This window comes from Xylocopa sonorina, chromosome 9, assembly GCF_050948175.1.
Source record: "Xylocopa sonorina isolate GNS202 chromosome 9, iyXylSono1_principal, whole genome shotgun sequence".
NCBI lineage: Eukaryota > Metazoa > Arthropoda > Insecta > Hymenoptera > Apidae > Xylocopa > Xylocopa sonorina.
The window spans coordinates 1654480-1677787 of NC_135201.1; the positions used below are offsets into that span (position 1 = coordinate 1654480).

At 31.5% G+C, this 23308-nt stretch overlaps 1 protein-coding gene across 2 annotated transcripts in view; it reads right to left on the minus strand.

Annotated features, from left to right (window-relative positions):
- Stet (stem cell tumor) overlaps positions 1–23308 on the minus strand; it is a 575614-nt gene that overhangs the window by 22622 nt on the left and 529684 nt on the right. For both annotated transcript variants that reach the window (XM_076900839.1, XM_076900840.1), the window contains exon 7: positions 9564–9706. In XM_076900839.1, the coding sequence (XP_076756954.1) occupies positions 9564–9706 (143 nt within the window). The remainder of the gene's footprint in view (positions 1–9563; positions 9707–23308) is intronic.

The window sequence follows — 23308 nt, forward strand, 5'->3', positions numbered from 1 at the left end:
TGTAATTTATAGCAATCAATTTTTCTTCCAGAAAATATTTAATATGTGCAATGTAAAGACGTAATGTCAGTCACAATTAATAATTCAATTTGTATGCAATTCCGCGCGATTCGTTACGAAAAATTTCGGAGATATCACGTTTGACTATTACTCTGTAAGCATTGAAATCTTTAGACCAGTGGTGGCGAACCTATGACCCGCCGTTCAGACAGTGACTCACGAAGGCTTTTTAAATGACACGTTGATTTTTATTTATGGAAGATAAAAGAAAAAATATTTAAAAATATGAAAAAATATTTCCAAATGGACAAGTTGATTAACAAATTTTGTTCATTCAAATACTCAGTGCAGAGGTGTCACTGGGCATGGTGTTACCTGATAATTCATGATATCGCATGTGATTAATATTAATTTTTTCACCTTTCTTTTTTGCTCTTTCACTTGCAGAAGTAAAAGTTGCAAAACGAAAAGGAAATGTAAACCGTTTTACAGGATTTTAAAAGTGAAAATCAAAGAAAAGTGTCAATTGTAAAATTCTTTTGTTAACATAAGTTATGTCACATAAAGTGATGAACAAAATTTAATCAACTTTTTGATCGATTTCTGTTGGAGATGGGTAGAAATTATTCGTTTTCGAAATGAATTGAACTATTAGCGAAAGATCGTCTAACAGAGCGGTTGCAAGATGTTAATTGAACAGCGGGATAGACGTTACTTAAATTCTGGCGAAGAACTGCCGAACGGAAAAGATATTTCGAATCGTGAAACTAATCATTTAGCTATACTCACATTTTTAATTTACTTAGTACATACGTCACTGGTAAAGTGAAAAACTTATTTATAAATTTATTTAATAACATAGATTGACATTGATCCATTCTATCTCGAATCGTTGCAATTTTTGTTTAGGATATTTTTTCCTTTAAAGCTACCGAACCTAAAAGTGTAATACTTGTTGACATTGGGGGGCAAAGAACAGGGATAAAACTTAGAAACGAAGTAGTAAATAGTTAATATTGTCACTCTGTTTTTACATTAAATCATACAAAATGAAACAATTTTTTTAATACAGTTCTTTCGAACAGGAAACTGTATTAATTCTTTCGAAACATAACATTTTGTTTGTTTAATTTTACTCGTAGAATGTGCTGGTATCGTTTGAGATAGGCCTCTATTATTTACGATTAAAAGCAGTGTAGGCAGTGTTTCAATATCAACAAATGAATTACAAGTATTGTCTCTTTTAACGACTGATTTCAATAACTTGGAAATGTTTCTCACTTGCTAAATTGATCATTTTCAAATATGTTGTATACTCGGATGAATGTTCATACTGCATTCTGTTATGAATGTTTTAAAATAAATTCGTGCATGAGAATCAAAAATAAATAGAATACTCTTTAAAAACTGAAGTGTTTTTGTATCTATTTATATTTTATATCGTATAGATGAGTTTCTTCTACTATTACTATGCGTATACGCACTACAAATGTAGATTGCTTCCATCATTTCACCCTAATAAAAAGAAATGAAGATACTGAATAAATTCATCCTGCTATTGCATCAATCCTGCTATTGAAATGCATTTATAGAATCTCCGAAAACCTTCACGTATCTTCCGATATGTAATAAGGAGATCAGAATTATTTCTATCCGCAAAATGTGGCACGGAAATATCTTTCCAGCGATACCTGTTCTCCTATTCTTGCTAGCTATGTGATACCATTGTTTGGTTCAACGACGTGCTGCGTCCGCTTCCCGTAATTACCGTGGTTGTCCTGATTTTTCTGGATTTTTATCTTCCCGTCGCAGCTCGCGAAGTTCGGACGCTCACAGTGTTACGTCTCCCAGATGCAGTTCCAAAAAACAGCAGACACTTCTCGCGTTAAGTAACAAATACAATAATCACTTCCTCTAGCATAAAACGCGAGAAGGAATTTTCGATTCGCTCGTAAACATTTTTGTTCGCTGCTTGAAATTTTCAACTTATTTCAAGATTAGTACGAAAGACATTGTGTTCTACTACCGAACTTTCGAGCGTTTAACGATTCTACCGCTCTTCAAGGAAGCATTATTTTCAACTTGACCACGAATGGATGGAATTACTGTCGAAATATGAACAGGTTCGCATCATTGAAAGCTGCGTTCAGAGTTTTCTTGCTTGCAATAATTTCTACGCTCTTTATTCTACATTATTCAAAATAAGTAAAGTTATTGGTTCATACATAACTAGATGCTTACGCATTAATGTTAATTTTGTTAACATAAGCAAGTATTTTTAACTATTTTTCGATCTATAACATCTCGACGCTTTTATTATATCTCAATGTAGCTTTCAATGTAATACAGGATTAGAAAAATTGAATATGAAATGTAATTAAGTAAGGACTTACCAGGGAATATGTTAAGCCAAGTACGTAATAGCAAGAATTGTTCAACTACTACTGTAGGACATACTTACACCTAAATAAAATGAAATTACAAACGAACGCAACGTGTAAGGTGTTTACGTTATTGTGAGCGTAAATGTAGAGAAAAGAAATGGAAGAGTTTTCAAATGTTTTACCAAAAAAAAAAGAAAATTAAGGAAAAATTTAGTTTTTTAAATTAATATACATATATTTGTATGAGCTAAATACATAAAATCTGTTATACATTATAGAAAATCTTTTAATATCGATATCGCAAAGTTTAGTAGTATAAGTGATTCTGAAAACTAACCTATATCGTGTAAGAATCGCAAACACTACAATCATGCTTGAAAGTTTGCAAAAATTTCGCTTTACACGAAAATGATATTTTTGCAGGAATGATATTTAATGACAGAAATTAAGGTCTACAATCTTTTGATAAACGTTTTACTACTGGAACGATACAAAAATATCGCTAGGACTGTTATATTTTATATATTAAATATTAAAATTTTAGTCCATAATCCATTAATCAACCGTCAGAGATTCAAAATTTTCAAAATATCGACGAAACTGCTATATAACCTAAAATTGATTGCGTATACTTACAAAATATTCTAGGATCATTCATATATGTATCATATAAAATCGCGCATCATAAGGAACAATGTTTTAAGAAAAAATCGCAACACTCTTATCCCGTTAATAACCAAAAATAATACTGGTAGTACTTCGAAACAAAGAGGAAATAGTGATAACGGATCGTTCGATAACTAACTACAAGCGGGACGCGCTGTAGTTAATATATAATAATATAATTAACACTGTAATTTTCTTTTATTGTCAAATTCCACGGAGAAAAAACTGTGTGCTGAAGAGAACGGAATATTTCAACAAATTGCAACGCATAAAAAATTATACCATTTAAATTTCAGCAATCAAATTTAAATTCGTATTCGTGCCGTTTCTCGGAAAGTTATTAAGCAGATATTTGAAAAGGAAACGTCTGACGAGCGAGACATCTTTGGTATTAATAAGCAGTATATTTTGTCAGCGACAAGAATGGCGCTTTTTGATAAAACCATGGAGGCCATGGCGCGGAGGAAAGTAACAAAGGAGAGCGGAGATGGCAGCACACGGACTATAGGTGAGCATCGGGTCACTCTTATCGCCGTTTCCATACGCACATAGAGAAAATGGTCGTCTTATCGGGCGTTTTCATGAATAATTTTGGGAGCTTCTGTTGAAAATGTCTCTACCGGTCTCCTCGTTCCATTCTTTCAATCCTTCTTCCGCGTTATCCTCCACGTGAGGGAACTATGGTTCAGTTGAAAGGAGAGGTAAAGCAACGCGTCAGAACAGAGGGATGGCAAGCTGGTTAGCAACATATATTTTAATGTTGTCAAATTTAAACCATTCTTTCGAAAATTTTATTCAAAATGTTTTCACTCATTCTTGAACGCTTGGAAGTACTACTTATTAAATACAGTAACTTAATGGCTATGGTATTTATGTGATGTTTGTTTTTTTTTCTTTTTTCTAATGTCTTATTATATAGTTATGGGAGGTTCAAGGCTTTTGTGCTTTGGCAGTTATCGGAAATGAATACTCTAAATGGATTGGAAATTTGAATTGTCAAGTATTACTTGCAAATGGGGTGCGGAACGCCCTTTAATTTTCTAGAGGTGTGTAAATAATAAATGCAGCGTACTAGCTAGGGAAAAATTAAAGTTAACAAATTTTAGCGTAAATATGTGGTGTGTAGTTAACAGCGCAGATGATATGAAATTTGCATTCTCCATTGAGTTATCTAAGCAAGCGCATCTGTTACAGCCCTTCGTTGCATCTTATAGGCTGTAAATTTTTGTTATCGTGAAAAATATTCTGTGATTACGAAAAAGGTTAAGAGACACTATTTCAGCATATTAAATATCATGACACTTATCTCTTTTTCTCGCGATACGCTTACCTTACAAATGATAAGTAGTAGCAAAATACTTTGAAATAAAGAACTTTGAAACGAGTTTTTTTTATAGTGGTCTTATCGAACATTTTGCGAGCTGATTACAAACCATTATAAATTACCACTTCTGAAACGAATGCTATTCGTAGTTTGCAAATGTCCACGTTACTGAAAAACATAGTTCACGAATATCAGTGCGGATTCGCTACAACATGAGCGCTGAGGAGATAAGTAACTCAGTCGAACTTCATTTCTGATCAGTTTCAAATATTTTTCGTAATGCATTACATATACACTGCTTAACGGGCCACAATTTCCTGATTGCTCCTTCTTTTCAGGATATAATTAATTGGAAATAATGAGTACTAATTCAAGCGAATCAAGATTAACTTTTAAAAAAAGTACATTTATCTTAAAATGCTCTTGAAAGTATGAAAATGTAGCAGAAGTAGAGAGACAATATTGCAGGAAGTTTCAGGCAGATCCACCCATTTCCTGCCCGTTCCCCAGACCTAACGCTCTTTCTTGCGGGGATTACTTAAAGATAAAGTCTACACTTAAAAACTGACAACACTGAAAGAATTAAAAGCCGCGATTGAGTAAGTATGCGCCACAACAACAACTGAAATGTTTATTGAAGTTTATGAATTAATAGCATACCGTAATCAACAGTGTATCAACCAGACCATCTGGAACAGTAGAACTGTATGCGGAACATCTACGGTAGGTGGAAAAGTAATACATTTTCTGTAGATTCTTTTGCAATTTAAATATTAACTATATATAAATAAAAACTGATGTCATAATCCAGACAAACCGTGCATATATTTTTTTGGGACAATCTGTATACAAACTTCATTTCTTGTTACATTCTCCATCTTGTTTAATTTTATTACTTGTTATTTATAAACATTTTTACATTTCTAATTTTTTCTGAGATAATTTATAAAACTGTACTGTTTAGACTAATCTGGTTCCTGTCGCTCTTTTGGGTTTATTCTACTAATTCATTTTATACTATTTTCATAAAGATAAAATGAAAATAAGAGAAACTGAAATTCCGTTTATTGAAATGATTAATTGCACGTTGACGAAACGGATTGTCTAAGTATTAACACCTGACCTGCCGTACGATTTCGGTCGAAACTTCTACCGCGAGTCAACTCGGAGCGTCATTTCTAAATTGTCCATGCTTCGGCGAACATTATGATGAGTAGATGTACAGACAATGTGTTGGCATTCCGTGTGATATTAACACGAGCACAGGTTGGCAGTCGACTGAGCTGGAAATGCGTAAACCGTATTCGTACAAATTATTCTGACATCGTCGTATCCCAACAATTTCCATTGGTGTGATTACGTAGTGTTGGTAAACAGGTAACTAATATATCGACATTCTTGTTTATATTGCTAACGGTTATTAGATAGCACGTGAAGATTTAGTTAAAACACTTTTATTTACAAAAGATTGGCATAACATGCCTTGAAATGTTATTATATTGTTCATTATTACGAATGAAAATGTCGATATGTTAGTTGCCACAAATATGAACTACGATGTCGATATATTAGTTACCTGTTTACCATCATTTTGCAGTCACGTCAACTTCAAATTGAACGTCCGAAATTATAATAATTTGTATGTATATATTATAGTTTATACATTCTTTACTCATTCTCAGTTAGCCACTCAGGCTAAAGTTTTTTGTAACACTGAGATTTGACGTAAAAATTTTCCACAAAAAAATACAATATTAAACGGAGGCCCGATTATTAAACAGTACAGTCGGAATATACCTACGAAAGGGAACAAAAAAAGAAAAGACGCAAACGCAAAAGAAGGTTAAACAGGACGACGACTATATGTTTCAGCGTAGCAGAAGTTCATTCAAGTTCGCAATTTAAGCAACGTTTACCGTCAATAGGACGGTCGTACAGTTAGATTAGTTAAACGAAAAAAGAGGGGATGATACGAACCAAAAAAGAGGGAAATGGGTAATAAGAAACGCAAAAAGGGACGTAAGAAAAGATAGACTAAGGTAACTAAACGAACCGTAATCTCTACTCTGGTATTCCATCGAGTTTTTCGTTGTTTAGAAAGAAAATTATGAATAATGGAAAGGAACGAAAAAGAAAAGGAAAGGAGAAAGGAAAGTAATCACTCAATAAATCGCCTTAATAGTTGGAATACAATGAAGGTTCACAAAATGGGAAAACTCGTTATCTTTGTGAAGCTGTATATTATTGTCAAGCAACGCGCTAAAAAGTTGACACAAAAATGAATTGTATAATAAAAAGATTAGGTATATATGTAACTGTACGAATGTTATTATTTACAATCTTAATTATATTTTTATTATTATTTGTTCGATTCATGGTTCATACCTTAATTACTAGTATTTGTCTCGTTCTCTTCTCAAATTGTATAAATCCACTTTACTTCGTCTTAAGACTCTTAATTGCTTAATATTAAATTCTATTTAAAAATATTATCTTAAATGCTTAATTTTATTGTGCAATTAGTTTTATCAATATTCTCTAAATAAAATAATATTTTTAAGAACTGCAAGTGTTCAAATTAAAGTATGACATTTTATGTAAAAATAAACGAGTGTTGTTAAATGTGTGTGCGTGTTTTACTCAGCACAAAATTCTTAACCAATTCATAATTTCACCGTCAATACCTTTTGGTTTTCTAAAATTGCATTTTTTAAATTTTAATGAAAAAATAAAAAGAAACAGATGAAAGTTCTTGTGTTCTTTTAACATTGTTCAATTATTTTGTAATAATCCTAAGGGTCACACAGTTCTAAATCAATTTTTTTCAACATTCACTCATAACATCATTAACTAACAAATGTATAATAGAAAATTACAAAGAGCCTAATATAAATTTAAGTAAACTTGCAAGAATATTAGGTAGGAAAGTAATTTTGGAAAAATAAGAAAACTCATTTGTGCATATATTAACCAAGTTATTCCATGAAATAATAGGACGCCAAATAAATTTCTCCATATCTAAAATCTTCCTTTCATTATTGCAATTATACACGAGCAGATTAAAGAGGAGTAGTCAAATATGAGGACGAAGGCACAGGCAAAATAGTAAACGGAGCAGGAGGGCCGTCTGAAAAAATAGCCAGAAAACATATTTGATTGAGGCCCAAGATGAGACATTTATGTAATTCTGTTCAATTCGTAAGATGGTTGTATTCGATTCGTGTCACTCGACGACGGGTTGCATTTCACCAACGGCGGAGGCGGGTGGAAATTAGCGTCAAGTATTAACGTGAGAATTGTACTGACCGCATTCATAACGAAGGACGCGAGGGATTTAAACAACTCAATCTTGAAAACTGTTCTGCAAAATGTCCAATTGTTTTGATAAAATTGTGTTTGCGAAATTTTATCCAGTAAATATAAATTACACATTTGTGAACTACAAATCGATTTTAACACTTTGGTTTCCGTTTTGTGAAATCTTTCGTATCGATATCCTTTCTTTTCCATGTTAAGAACTGGTGCTCTGTTCTGTTTGAAATCGTTTTTCTACTATCTTTTTAATAAAAGTTGATTTATATTTTAGTTACACCATAAATAATATGTTTATTAACATTAATTACGATATCGATTATAAACTTCATTAATCATATTCTTTCATTTAATAATATACTTTCCAATAAATAACTTAAGAAAAACATAAGAAAATAGTTGTGTAATTTTACTGAAGCATCTTATATTCTTATGCACAGTTTCTTGCTGTTACGCTGTGATTCGAAATGTTTGAATAAAAATTCTGAGGAAGATATTACAGTAAGATCACATTAAAATACTGCAATTTACAGGAAATGGAAAAAGAGATCATTAAACAATGAAAACGTTTAAAAATAATTGTACTATATAATCTGATACGACTACAGTTCCTATGGTAAACATACACATATTATCACGCAAAGTGTAATAAACTGTTTTTTTTTTTCGTGCAATTGGTGCAGATATCAATATAATCTTTTTTCACAGAGTAATTACAATTGAACAGAGTTGAAACAATTTAGAGTTCATAAATCCAACACTTTTAACTATCTAACTGTCGAATTTAACAATATTTAGACAGAAACAGATCTTCTTATTTCTTAATATTTTTTTCATTTTTTATTTAAATGGATAATAAAAAAAGGAATAGTCGTTTGACTTTTAAATAGTCATGACAATAACGATAGATGTTTAATTTTTAATTCAATATCACATACTAAGACACGAAGGAAAGAATTCGGAACGCTTGTAAATTGATAATTCTAAAGAATGTTGGGTGTCGGGAATATTCTCATTGTAAAAATGGATTATTTTGAACATTTAACGAAATTACGTTTACTAATCCTCTTAAATATTGTAGAATATTAGGGCATAGCAGAATTCATATATTATTTAATAATAATAATTTACGTACTTCCGATAATGAAAATTCATTAGAAATGCTGTGAAAAATGTTTAATATAATACGTGGAAAAGGCATATAATTATAGATTTAATAAATAGATGTATTTTTGCAAGTAGAAGCAGATTCTCGATTCCCGCGTTTTCCAATAATCATCGTGAAATTCCATTTCACAATCAAACATAAGGAGAACAGTTATTTTAGCTTTCGCGAGTAACGTTATGTCGTCGTACCAGTGATGTTTTAAATGATATTGCAAAGGATCTCGATTAACATCGACAGAATTAAACAAAATCGTCGAGTAACAAGAAATTTTGTAGTAATAATTTCATTCCCTCACGATAAAAAAAAAATAAACGAAGATGAAATTTCAGTGCAACGAAGTATTGAAAGCACAAAAAGAATGTGTGTGATGTGTTCATCACAATTGACACGAAATCTAAGATGTACGGGGATATATTGAAGCAACTTATCGGGGAACGTTTCGAATTACCATGTTTATTGCAATAAAAATATAAATTTACCAGTATATTTTTAGTAAAGAAATATATTTCCTCATTACTTGACTGAATTATTCGATACGAATAAGAATCATTTATGTCACATAGAAATGAACATTTTTAAATTTTACGGAAATTTCACAAAAATGTATAGTAATATTCTTAATCAATTAAAAACGGCAGGTATTTTCATCATCTCGTTAAAAATTGTCAAAAAATATTGTATTATATTTTATAATTTTGATCGTACTCACCCAGCATGAAGGAACATATAAAAAGCGAACCTCCAGAGCTCGAGACGTTTGTCTGGTCTGTAAATGAAGACACTGTCGATTGGTACCGGCCCCGAAGGATTTACCTCTCCCATCGCCACTGTGTAATATGTGAAGAAACCCAGCTAAAAACAGACATTAACGACAATGATTAACAAACATTTACGATTTAAATACTATTTATTACGTTTATTTTCTAAAATGTTCCATTTCTACTTTCATAACAGCTTATTATAATGAAAAGCTATCATTCTTCAGCTATTTACCAATAAATAATGTAGCGACAAAACAGAAACCGTATGTAATTCTTTTAAAGTTATAACCTAAATTGATTGATATACATTTTTTTCAGACACAGATATTTTATTAACACTTAATTTTTAATATAAATTCTTTGTATAAAGTAAAATCAATTGAAAGTAGAAATATTTAATATTATTTTCATAATGCATATTCGTTGACCTATTATATGCAATATCCGTTCCATTGTAATGAAAGTGCATAATATGTTTGATATTACATTATATTTAGTAATAAACAATACAACATTTCATGTTTATATAATATTTGCATATTTATTCAGGTGCTACTGTGAGAATCTGTATATGTATACGTATCTATAACTATAAATAGATTCCTAATGCAATAATACAAACATTGTAAATGAATGTTAACTTGAAACTGAAGCTAAATGAAAGGAAAATTTCATTTTTGAAAGGTAATATGATATCCTATAACCCGAATATTACATTTTAAATGACGCATACAAATCAATGTCTTCAATTTAACAGTATTCTGTTAACTATCTCTTATAAATATATCAGTGATTTAAATAAATTAGAGATAATAAATAATAAATACAAATAATATACACGTTCCCCTTCAGATGTCTCTGATGTCAATTTATACTTGACCTTATTTATATTTAACAAACTAATTACGTTTTAAAACTGTATTATCACGGAGAATACGGAAAGAAATCATACAAACCTTGGCTACTGTTTCAGAACAATGTATCATTGATATTGCATGAAAATTATAAGATATGTCGGGCATCTAATCTATTCCACTTTTAATAAAGGAGAATTGCTCTCTCTATTTCTACGGATAATACATACAAGTTTATTGCACTGTAAACTAAATTTCCCTGTAGTTTTACAAGAATTATTGAGGCACTTATATACGTATATAGTGTGGCCATGTTATATGAGAATATATACATAGATAAGAGAAGTATACAATCTTTTAGGTATATTTTATAAGGGACGCGTCCTCCGGGGACAAGAGTGATGGCTGTGTGACCCAGTCATCATTCATTCCCAAATGGGGAGTGTGTCTCCTCGTCCATACTCCCCTCCGGGAAGGGGGTCCATTCAGTCATCACAGAGGGCCCCAGCGTGCGGGGGGGGGGGGGGGGCCGGAGGTATTCGTTCGAGTTCCCGGTCCCCACCCAGCAGCGCCGAGGAGACGGTCACCGTGGGATTTTAGCCGGTAAGAGTACCATGAAAAAAAGAAAGATACATTTTATAACAATGATGGCACTTATGTAATCTTTCTAAACAATGTTACTGAATCGTACCTTCTTCATTGCTGCAATAAATAATTGGAATTTTTCGAAATAGTGTGTTAGAAATAGTTTTTCCAAAACTTCTTTCTTTCCACATTTTTTTTAAATTGTTATTTGTACAGCCATTATCGAATATAATTTATTTCAGTCATCTCTGTTCCATTCCGCATTGCTTAAGAATTCTAACAAAGGATATCCACAATTGAAGCTTTTAGGTGACATTGACAGATGGAAGAAGCATTTTCAGTCCCGAAAATTATTTTTTAATCTCAGTGTCTTCAGTTCATTTGTCGAGCTTCTTAAGTCCGTCTAGAACTATATAATTGAAATAGAATTGAAGGAATAATATTTAAAAAATAATCCTACAAACAAAAAGACTTAGCGATATTTCTATAAAATTAAATTATATTGCATGTACTGATTCAATTAAAAAAAAAAATTAGGCTGACTCTGTATAATTTTATTTCCTTGTACTGCCAGTTTTATAAATAATTTGCAACATTAGCATCCCAAAAAAACCTCGCAATGCGAGAAAGTATACAGTTTAATTAACGTAATTCTATCTTTTGCGCGCTTTCGATTAAGTTATTTTGAGTACAACCAATACCCCCAAATCAGACTACGTTCGAAAATGGAGAAAATACGAGAGAATGCATCAAAGAATTGAAACCGCACTCTCCGGGAAACTCCGGGAAGAGAACTCTTAGAACGCAACGAGGAATAGAGTCACCTCTCGTCCATCCTTAAAAAAAGGGTGCACAAAGCAACAAGAATGCTGTGAAAAGACGTTGCAAGTCTTACGAAAAAGTAGACTAGCTAATCGAAAATGAATAAGGAAGACAACAACGTAAAAAAATAGAGTTATGCGATGATAAGAAGTGAAATATAATATACTAGAAAATAATGTATGTACTAAGAGGACATGGGCAAACACAAAGAACGTAGAACTTTTGTAAGCGCAATAAGGTTCGAGAAAAACGAAACGAGATACTGGGAAAGGAGTAAAGATGGGAAAAGAAGTTGTCACAGTGTGTTGACAGAGGGTTTGAAAAGCAGCTCGTTCGAGACACAGAGGGATGCAAATGATCGCGGCTGACTCGATATTCAAAGGGGAAGAAGCTACCAGTAAGGATCCGGGATCGTTCGTGGTTTCTGGGGAAGTGTACTTACGGGAGTATAAACTATACGTCCGTTTAACATCGATGCTTTACTAATACTTCGAAAGGACATTACCGGAATGCAGAATTGTTAGTCGTCCCAGGAATTCTCTATTGAATTTGAAATTGGAAAATTCTTTTATAAGAATCAAAGAAAGCATTCTGGTACTTGTCATTTTGGTTCCTTCCAATTTTTTGGTCGTTATTAACGCTTTCCCCAGAATTCCCCACGGATAACAAACCGCGACGCTTAAACTAATATATCCCCTAGGAAAAGATAAATCACACCAAATGGACTTCTTACTTATACTATATAGTTCACTCCACTATTAAATTAATTAGTTGTGTCAAAGTAAGTGTGAAATATTTTAGACATGTCTTTAGCGCATTGATGTAATTTAGTTTAGTGTAATTTAACATTGCAATCTAATTTTATAGATACTACTTTTTACAATTGGTATTTCAGAAATAAGAATTTTTGATATTAAGTAAATTGCAATGAAAATATATGAATGTATTGGAATTTTTTAATACTATTTTCTTATATATTATTTGTATTATTATTATTATGATATATAGTAAACGTACAAAATGGTTCAATAAGAATTAGTGTTTTAAATATCTCTGTTGTTTCTGAAAATACGAAGAAACTTAATTAACCTTCACTGATATTGCAACGTTGTTTTACATATTTGTTTTCAGAGATGACAAACATAAAATTATGGGAAACAGAACGAATCTAGAATTCTACAAATTAAAGTTAAAATATTTCAATATTATTTGGCTAAGAAGCAAGGTTTAAACGTATTCCACTTTTTGGTCACATCTTAAATGCTTACTGTTATGCATATCGTTGGTAATAATAAAAGTAAGAATGAAAGAACTTCAATATTAAGATGAATTGGTTATAATTGAAGTAATCTGTTAAACGAATCGATATGCACGATAATGATGAGTGAGGACGGTTGATACGCGCGTCGATATGTGTGTAACGTCATACTGGGCCAGCCTTCTTTCTGGCTACCTTTTTATGTTTTCGTCATGTGTTTATCAAACCTACTTAGAATAGCTAATTAGCTTTATTGTTAGAATATTAAATAGCTTTATTGTTAATCTTCACAACTACGTTCGCGCAGCTGCTAGTTAAGTAATTCACATACATAATATATTTAACATACATAATAACGCTTAAAATTTGCGAAAATTATTTAGGTAATAGAGGAGTGTTAGGATACGAAAAGTTCTCAATGATTTTCATTGCTATGCGCTTCTGCAAACACAGAATAATGTGCTATGAGCGTGAAGTTAAACGCTTAGCAAGGATTTTTAATATCAGATTGCGTTACTTTTGTTACTTGTAAAGATGTTAAAAATAGCTATGGTCAATTTCCGTCATACAATTTAAGTATAAAATAGCTTTGATGTTTTCCTACTTATGTTTCATTCAAATGTAAATAACTGTCCGATAATTATTTTGCTAATCTCTACTATACTGTATTGAGCGTTAAATATTGTATTAATACATATTATATAATATAATACATATACTAGTCATATTCTTACTAAATCTTTAAAACTCCCTCAAATTCATTTTTCGATAGCTTCACATTAATAGTTTTCTAAGTATTTTTTTCAATTAGTTGGCAATACTTCTTTGTTATTAGACGTTTACCAATAAGCTCATATAACGGCAGTTTCTGTCGTCTTTTCGGTTCATAAGAAGCCAATATATCAAGCTCTCTTTTCCCCTTTAATTTCTTTTAAACAATAACGTTATATCTACACCTTCTAATATCAATTTGTCAACATGATTTGTTGGATATTTTGCTCTAACAAGATTACTCATTTCTCAAACGGTTTTATATATATATATATATATAAGAATATATATATACACACATATATATATATATATATATATATATATATAAGAATATATATACACACACACACACACACATATATATATATATATATATATATATATATATATATATATATGTGTATATATATATTCTTTCTGGTATTCTCTTCTATTTATTCTTTCTGGTGGTCTTTTATCATTTTTAAGTGGTATAAAACCATTAATGTCAGATTATGTTATTTTAATTTCTTGTAAAATTATAGGTTGTAATAGTTCTTTGTAAAGTTTTGAAATAACTTAAAAATTCTTTTACTTGTACATTGTACAATACTTATACAAGTGTCTATAACTATTGTAAAACTTGTAAAAGTTTGTTTAACTATATAAGAAACGCGTGTATGTTTAGTCAACCCAACGCCACTTGTATCATACAATGATTCGCGCAATATCATAAAATATGAATCTCATCTACTAGGTCTAAACCAAATGTAAATTAAAAATATGAGAAATCTCTATGTTAAAGAGCTAAAATTTTGCATTATTTTAAAAAATAAGTCATTTGTAATTAAAGGGATGAAAATGGCACACGATATAATAAATATTTAAAATTTACTGGGTTTACAAATCATTTTTAACATAATAATCTCGATAAGCCGCTTTTTGGAAATCCAGTGTGAGTATAAATTACTACAAAGTGTTTGTAAGTACTCTGATGGTAAGTATGATTTAAAATCGACAATATAAATCATAAGATACTATTGATGCAATAAAAATTTATCTTCTGACGCATTTGTCACTTGCATTTTGGTGCTAACTTACACGTGACATAAATTTTGATATAGTAACCATGTTTGGATCCGTGCCACGATGTCGAAATATTTAATAATACCATAATGTAAGAGGGTACATGTAATATGTATATGTGCAAATGTTGCGGATAACAGCATACTGCAGAAAATATATCATAGTTTGTTACTTAATAGCATGTAAATAATGCGATTAGCCTCTATTACATTTATACGCTCGAAAATGTTTTTATATCGTTAAAAAAGAATTTGACAAATGTGTGGAATTTGCAGAATACATCTCCTTTTACTAAAATTTTCTACTAATTCTAATCACCCATCCCTAATATTGATATTAACTTTGTAATAAATGTGAATATATACATCTGTATTGTTTTTTCTTTTGCTTTTTCTTTACATAATCTCAATACAAATAAAATATCTGTTATCGAAACATATACTCCAATCCCCTTACTGCTATAATCTTTCAAATAGGAGGATCTGGATATTTAATCCGTTCTATCAGATTTCAAATGAAACAATTATTTTAAATGTATACTTTAATTCTCCTTTTTAAAGAATTAGGTGCGCATAAATTCTGAAAAATGATTGAAGATGTCGAGAGTGTTAGATTGTATCGCATAATTCATAAGAACGATTCAAAATTATTTCACATTATTTAATAGACGATGGTTCTGGATTTAAAAAAAACTTCGAAAGCTACTTTCCGCGATATTGCGCTTGATAAAAAGTACTCGGGCTCGGAAAAAATTGCCGAGGCTATCGAACAGCAGGGTACGTGCGGGATTCAGCAATTTTGCATTTTGCAGAATCACGCGCGCATCCCTTTTAAACCGAGGCTGTGAATGGATTATCTAGACGAGCGGAAAAGGAAAAGGAAGACGAACCTTTGCTGGCACGATAGAATTTATATAGCCGCATGACAGAGTTTGATTTTCGATTTTTAAAGAGGTTCATCAAACTGGCCCACATGACGGTTGTACTTCGATTAGAGAAGAAATGAACAATTAGTGAAAGTAATAGAATTTATTTTACTTTCTTTGTGTCGATAGTTCAACTTCTCCTGCCTCATTGTTCTTTCGTTGATATCAATCAGAGAAGTTTACGATGAAAATTTTAGAAAATTTAAGTTATTTAAAAGTGAAATCATTTACTAGTTGCATCTACTTGATAAAAATCTATTCTTTTCAAATAATTAAAATGTAAAGCAGAAATGGGTATTCAAATATAATAAAAAAATTTATTGAATTAATGTTTTTATAATAATATTTCAATTAATTACGTGCAAAACATAATAGTAATTGCATGAGTTACACTTGCCGCTTTCGTATAACGGAACAGTCTTGTTTTGATTTGTATAATGTTAAAGGATGGCTTCGATACTGGTTACAGGACACGTTTGCATTTAATTTATCTATAATATTATGAAATAAATGAAAACGTTTCAAGAAAAAGGTAGATTTGGAAATAAAAAAAATTGGTAATAATATTTCTCTTGCGTTTCTTAAAACATTTTTTAATTCTAGGTTTTTTGAGTTTACCCACAGTATTTTTCACATACATGTAAGCAAGAAAAACGAAAGATATTGTATTATAATGTAAGTAATGTGTAAAAACAATGCTAAATAATTTAGTGAAAATTTTTTACAGAAAACAAATAACCAAAATTTAAATTTCTTGGATTTATGAGTCACGCATACAAAAGCATACAAAAAATGCAACTACCATTAACGTTGGCCAAAAAATTTTACAATTCCGAAGATAAATTGTACAATTTATACAGTATATCTTTCTTTTTCATTAATTTACATTGTTATAAATCGCGGGAACACAATGTAGCACATGGACGAGCCTTAAATTACCATTAATTAACTTCCAATGCATTTCTTTAACTTAAATATTTTCTTTGGCTCAGAAATGTATCTCGGAGTTATAATACTATAGAAAAGACGTTTGGAAACTGCTTTTTTTGAGAAAACTTTTCGTTAATTTTATTCAAGGAAAAAGGAGTTACCAAGGGGTAAGAAAGGTAAGAAAGGTGGAAGAAAGTTACTAAGGGGTTACTTTGACCCCTCCACTTGGTAAACCTAGTGTTAAATCCTGAACCCCAAGCGGTCTCGAGTCTACCCTATAGAGTCGTTGAAACAAAGAGTGGTTAAAGCCCAGAGTCGAACCCGGACCGGTCTCTATCGGGCGAGATAGGATCTACCTCTCTCTACTTCTGCAAGTGCTCCTGTAGCTTTATTTGTACTCTCCCGGGTAAACGCTCGCGCATGCGCATCGTTGCCCCGTTAACCTACTGCGCATTTACGCTTGCCGAAATACTCGCATCTATTTAATTTATTTCGTATATTTATTTGTTTTTTAACTATTTGCACATTTTATTTGTTTTTTTTATTATTTATAATTTAATAATTTAATAATTTTTTAATTATTTATGACATAATGGGGCCGTTACATTATCTTGTACCAGTAAGTAGTCGATGCATAAAAAAAGTAGAATTCATAATACACAATAAGGTTGATACAGAAACGGATATTTAATTCGATTTGTTAGATTTAAAAGTATGCTCTAATTAAAATGCCGTTAAAGGCGGCAAATGTAACTTATATGGTTATTACTATATTTTACACGTAACTAACGTAAATATTAAAATTATTAGTTCGATACAATTTTTTTAATTATATTTAGGTATCTGTTTTATATTTGCATTATTTAAAAAGGATAGACTTTACTTCAGACATAGATTAGTACATACATAGAATTAATAAACGTTTACACGACGATCGGTTAAGATTTTAGACTGAAAATTAACACGAAGGTAATGATTTTTAATATAAGCATCTAGTACACTATTTCTCTATCTATAAGTATAATTTTAGACATTAAATCAAGTATTTTCAGTATCCGGTGTCACGTTGGCGAAATGACCACCCTTCTAATTATAGAACCAAAATAACGGTACGGACATAAATAACTAGCTATTTTTAAGGATTCCTAATTATTATTTATCTTTTTCCTTGTTACTTTAATTTTTCTATTAATACAGAGATTATGGCCTTGAAGTTTGTCCTGGAATTTGTTCCAATTCCCACCTTTAATGGCTTAACTGAATAAGTAATCACGTATCATAAACCGAATACACCTAATTAGCATTCCGGTCGACTGCGTAATCCTAAGCGTTACTTACCCCGACGTACTTTTCCGGGGTCCTACCCCTACTACCGTGTACCGATAGGAGCACCTACACACTGAGAGAGAAGCAGCAAACGAATTGGCTCGTAGCTGCTTCAGTTTGTAGTATATAAGCTTGTAAAAATATAAAATAGTCTGTATTAAACTATCCTAAAAGGTAAAACATGAAATTATCCTAAGAACAAGTTAGTATCTAAATATCCTAGAATTAAGTATCTATTATAATATTCAAACATTTGAATGACCATGTATTACAATATCGTAGAACCAAGTATTAAATTATCAGTGAAAACATCAGAAAGTCAACATATAATATAAAAACCGTCCCTCGTACTCTAACTGAGCTCACCGAAGCGGCACATTTGATACAACACGCGTAATACTGAAAACAAATTCTACAATTTCAATATAGATTACTAGATACCGATAAAAATAAAATACAAATTAGAGTATCCCTTTCTAGTTAGACTAACTAGTTCCTACTTCCACCAGAAACTAACCTTAAACAACTTTTAGCTTATTTATTTACGAACTGATGAGAGTCAACTTAAAACTTGTTTCTTCACCTTGGTCATGACATTTCCATAATGCCAAAATACATTGAATTCATTTTTGTTACCCAATTCTAATATGTTCCTTGATATGTTAAGAGTTTTCTATTTTTTCTGCACTATTACAGTGCAAAAGTATTGAAATTAGGCAACAATGACCATCTTGCGTGATAAGGGAGAACGCATGAACGTATTCGCTTTGTCAAATTAGAGATCTAGTTGCAATAGAACAAAACTGTAACTTTATTATTAACCCGCTTTTTAAATCTATCCGGATTAAAATAAAAAGTAACGACTTTCAGAACATTTCAACAATCTCTTTACGATAACATCGATATGTCACATAAAATTACGAATCAACTTATTACGATATCTTAATTTTCGTCATAAATTTTTGATAGATGGTGTTTTTAAAGTAGTAAATTTGATGAAGGAAATCTTGAATTGTGCCTTATCTAAAGGCTTCGTTTGACCAGTTTAAAGCTAATCGCATTATAAAGCTGACCAATTTCAGATATATGAAGATTAAATCTGTCGCGAAATTAATCGATGCCATTCGTGAATGCTACCTATGTTCCAGCTGGTTAACATATTTTCCGAACAACATTTATAACATGAATTAAGTAACATGCATGGATTATAACATGCACATGTTACTTTGTATATTAACATCTATTAGATTACGTTTTAATCCTTTTATTACACACGTATGTATGTACACCTCATTATACACATAATTACACCCCTGGGACAGATCTAAAGTGCTACGCAATAACGTTGAATTACATTATATGAAATAATACCATTGATCTTAATCACCTGGAATCCACATTAGAACACAATTTACGTTGATAAATTCAGTAGCCTTAATTTATTCCTTGTTAGTCGATAAATCCGGAAAATAATCTCGTCTAACCAATATTTGAGTATTGGAATTCCTGTTCGCTTTTAATCATAAATCGTTCACTCAATGAATAATAAAATTGTAACAGTTTATACGGAGTGAAAACACCTGTAGTAATTTACACGCAGTTTGTAAATACAATCCATCTCGATCGACTGGCATATCAACAATTTTACATTCAACGTGTAGTACCATGTATTCATATATTATATGATTACGTAAAATAATTATACTCACATTTTCTCCACAGTTGTGGAGAAAATGATATATAGTTTTAGGATAGATAACATAGTAATAAACTTTAAAAACTAGGTGTTCAATTTCTACCCGTTATAAAGGAAAAGATTGTTCAATCAGAGAAGGCTGGCGGGAAGGTATTCAAAAATCTTTTATCGCAAAAGCTGTGTAAAATGCAAAACAGTAAATATTGTTTCAAATTCCTATTTATGTAAAATATTTCTAGTATATTCTTAACAGAAATTAAAATAAAATGCTATATTTTGTTTATCAGGTTCACTTTGTAATTTCAATCATCTAATCCTTATCGAATCAGTTAAACAATTACAGTATTATTATAATTGCCTTTTATAAGACTGGTGGTATATATTTACATATCGGCACATCGCTATGTTAAAAAATACTAAATTTTTACTTTACTTGTGTTAAATACAGAAGAATACTTTTTTCTATGATCTATTCCAAACCAATAAAAATATGGTCTACGGATTCCTATTATAGAAGCAGAAAAAAATCGCATTAACATTTAATAGATATTATATATATTTGAACATTATAGTTATGACATAAAATAGTATTTAAGTACAAAGAAGAAAATAATTTATCCGCTTCTACACGTTATTAATCTATCTCTAATAGTTTCTGAAATATTGATCAAGATAGGTTTGGTACATTTTAATTTGATTGCTGTTTTAAACATCTTATGTAGCACGATGGCAGATAAAACAACGTGTCTCATATTTTTATGAGAATTACATAATAATTGTTAGTAACAGGTTTAGAAATTAGTGTCAATTTTGAGAAAAACAGTATGGAATCTTTACATAAGCATTATTCACAACTTGAACTGTTGAAGTATTTTTAAATGAAGACATAGTGCTTCCGTTACCATATCGATATATAGAGGGCCATTCCATATTTTATATATAACGGAAACATAACCTTGCAGTCAAACACGCTTTACCATTTCTTTCCGTAAATGGAATATTAACTGATAGTATTTCTTACTGCGCGTGTTCTGGAATTTATTTAAATATTTTATAATGCTCTAAGTAACAGGTAACACGCCTGTATAGAAACAATAAATTGTGGTTTGGTAACGTCGTTAAGGTTCCGCGCGGGCAACGAGACAGTCAAATCCGAAAGCGCTATATATACAGCGGTACTAAAGCATGGACCAATAAGATCAAAGATCTCCAATCTAACGGGTGATTGCGACGGCGCTAGTCATAGGAAGAGTAATTGTATAAAGCACTAATTTTTATATGGAACGTAGAAGCAATCCAAAAGCAAATAAATAGAAAAAAGATTAGACAGGGTAAATAATAACTAATACTAATTTCTGTGAAATGTGAAGTGAATCCACTTTTACGACTTTATTATTGCTCACTTCGATACGTTACTCATTATCTGTCATCGTCCTGCAATATTTAAACAACCGACGGTGTACGCGATGCAAAACACTGTCAGTTAGTTTCATATACGTGGAAAATAATTGTAGCATCTGTTCTGCTACCAAAACTTTCTTTCCCAGAAAAATACACAGTCCTGCTGATATTTCAATACATCGCTATCAAAAGTATAGAACAGAAACGTTTCCACCCTTTTTAGGATCTCTACTTATGAGATAATACAAAGATTGTAAGTATACAAATTATATTGGAAAGATATTTAACATAAAATAGCGTCACTGTATAAAAAACAGTTTAAATATAAGAGAATCTTATTGAAAAGAACATAACGAAACTATTTTTATTTATCATAAAATGAATTCGTGACACTATAAATACGCAACAAATAATATTGTATGCAGAAGTACTTATCTGTTGGTGAAAATTTGTTTTTAAAAGTGACGTTTATATATGATTGCCAACAATAGCTTACTAGCATTGAAACGATTTTAATTTACGTATACGATCAAGATGCTATGTGGAGACACGTATATCCGATGGATCTAAACGGATTAACAGTTAAAAGTCTAAATAGAATAACAGTTCTAAATTATAATCTGTAGTTTCTCCACCTCCCCGTTCCCCTCTCCACGAATTGCAAAAATCTATCCGATTTTTGTCTTTAATACGTAATGTCAGTGCTCCTAATGAGTGGATTGCTCGTTCCGTTACGCACGATACGCTTAGCCGTGTTTCGCCAAAATTTTCCCTTCGTTAATGTGCACCGGAGCTGCCCGGGACTACGGATTTATGCACATACAGGATGCCGGCCAAGAGCAGGCCGATTCCCCGGGATCTCTCGATAATCGTCGCCGTGTAATCGCATTTGCACTCGAACCGACGATTTATGACCAGTCACGTCAGTGCCAAGCGTACGCATCTACCTTCGCCGGCTGATTAATGCGGCTGGACTTCACTGTGGAAATAACATACAGACTCGCGTTTTCAACCGGCACGGATCGTTCCCCGCCGTCCGTTACGTGACATTTAGCGAGTCGTTTGATTGACCGGTATTCGGCTTCTTCTTCTTATCTCTTCTCCTCCCTACGTTTTATTTTCGTCCTATTCAAATCTGGCGAAAGGAACTTGGAATATCTCGGAAACGCGATTTACCCGCATACCGCCTGTTTATAACAGAAGTTGCGCGGATTCGAACAAGGCGACAGTTCCTAGTAGCTGTTCAGTAATACACGGAACGCGTTGTGAACGTGCACAATGCAGTCCACAATTAGTGGTTTAAATTGGGATATTGTCAGGTACGTACAAGCCAGATATGAGAAGAATATTTAATTACAAGTATCAATTAGATGTATCTAAAGATATACTCAAAAGAAGACTAATTGTATATTGGTCGAAAATGTCACGAGATGAAACTGTATTTTAATATAGTAGTATTAATATAATAATACTATTTTCTTGATTTTTAATAAATAATTATTGATTTTTAATAAATAAACAATATATACTTTTTCATTTCTTACTTTAAATTCCACCCGATGTTCCTAATTTTTCAAAATATTTAAATTTTCTAATATCGTTCGTGCAATAATTATAGTAGTCTTGTTCACGTACGAATACAATTGAAAAATGTAGATATTATTATGTTTACGTTTATTTAAAATTATACACTTCTGTGAAAAGTACGAATAAATTTCTGTGCAATAAAAAAGTAATAAATGTAACGGAAAATTTGAGTGGCATTGCATTTTGATGTATGATTATTTTGTGTCCGCTTTAATAGCCATATATTCTATACCGAGCTAGTTCCATAAATTAACCTAACGCCCATCTCCCAACCGATGTATCATAATTCTACGGTGCAGTAATACAGTCTATCGACAGTTAAGCTCTCATAACGTAGCTTTAATTGTACAGATGGCAACAGTCAAAAATAAAACGGAACAACTGAAACGATCATCGCCGGTGGTGCCACTAGCATCATCTTCTTCATCATTCGAAACTTCTTGTGATCTTCCTTGGGGCAAGTTCTACTT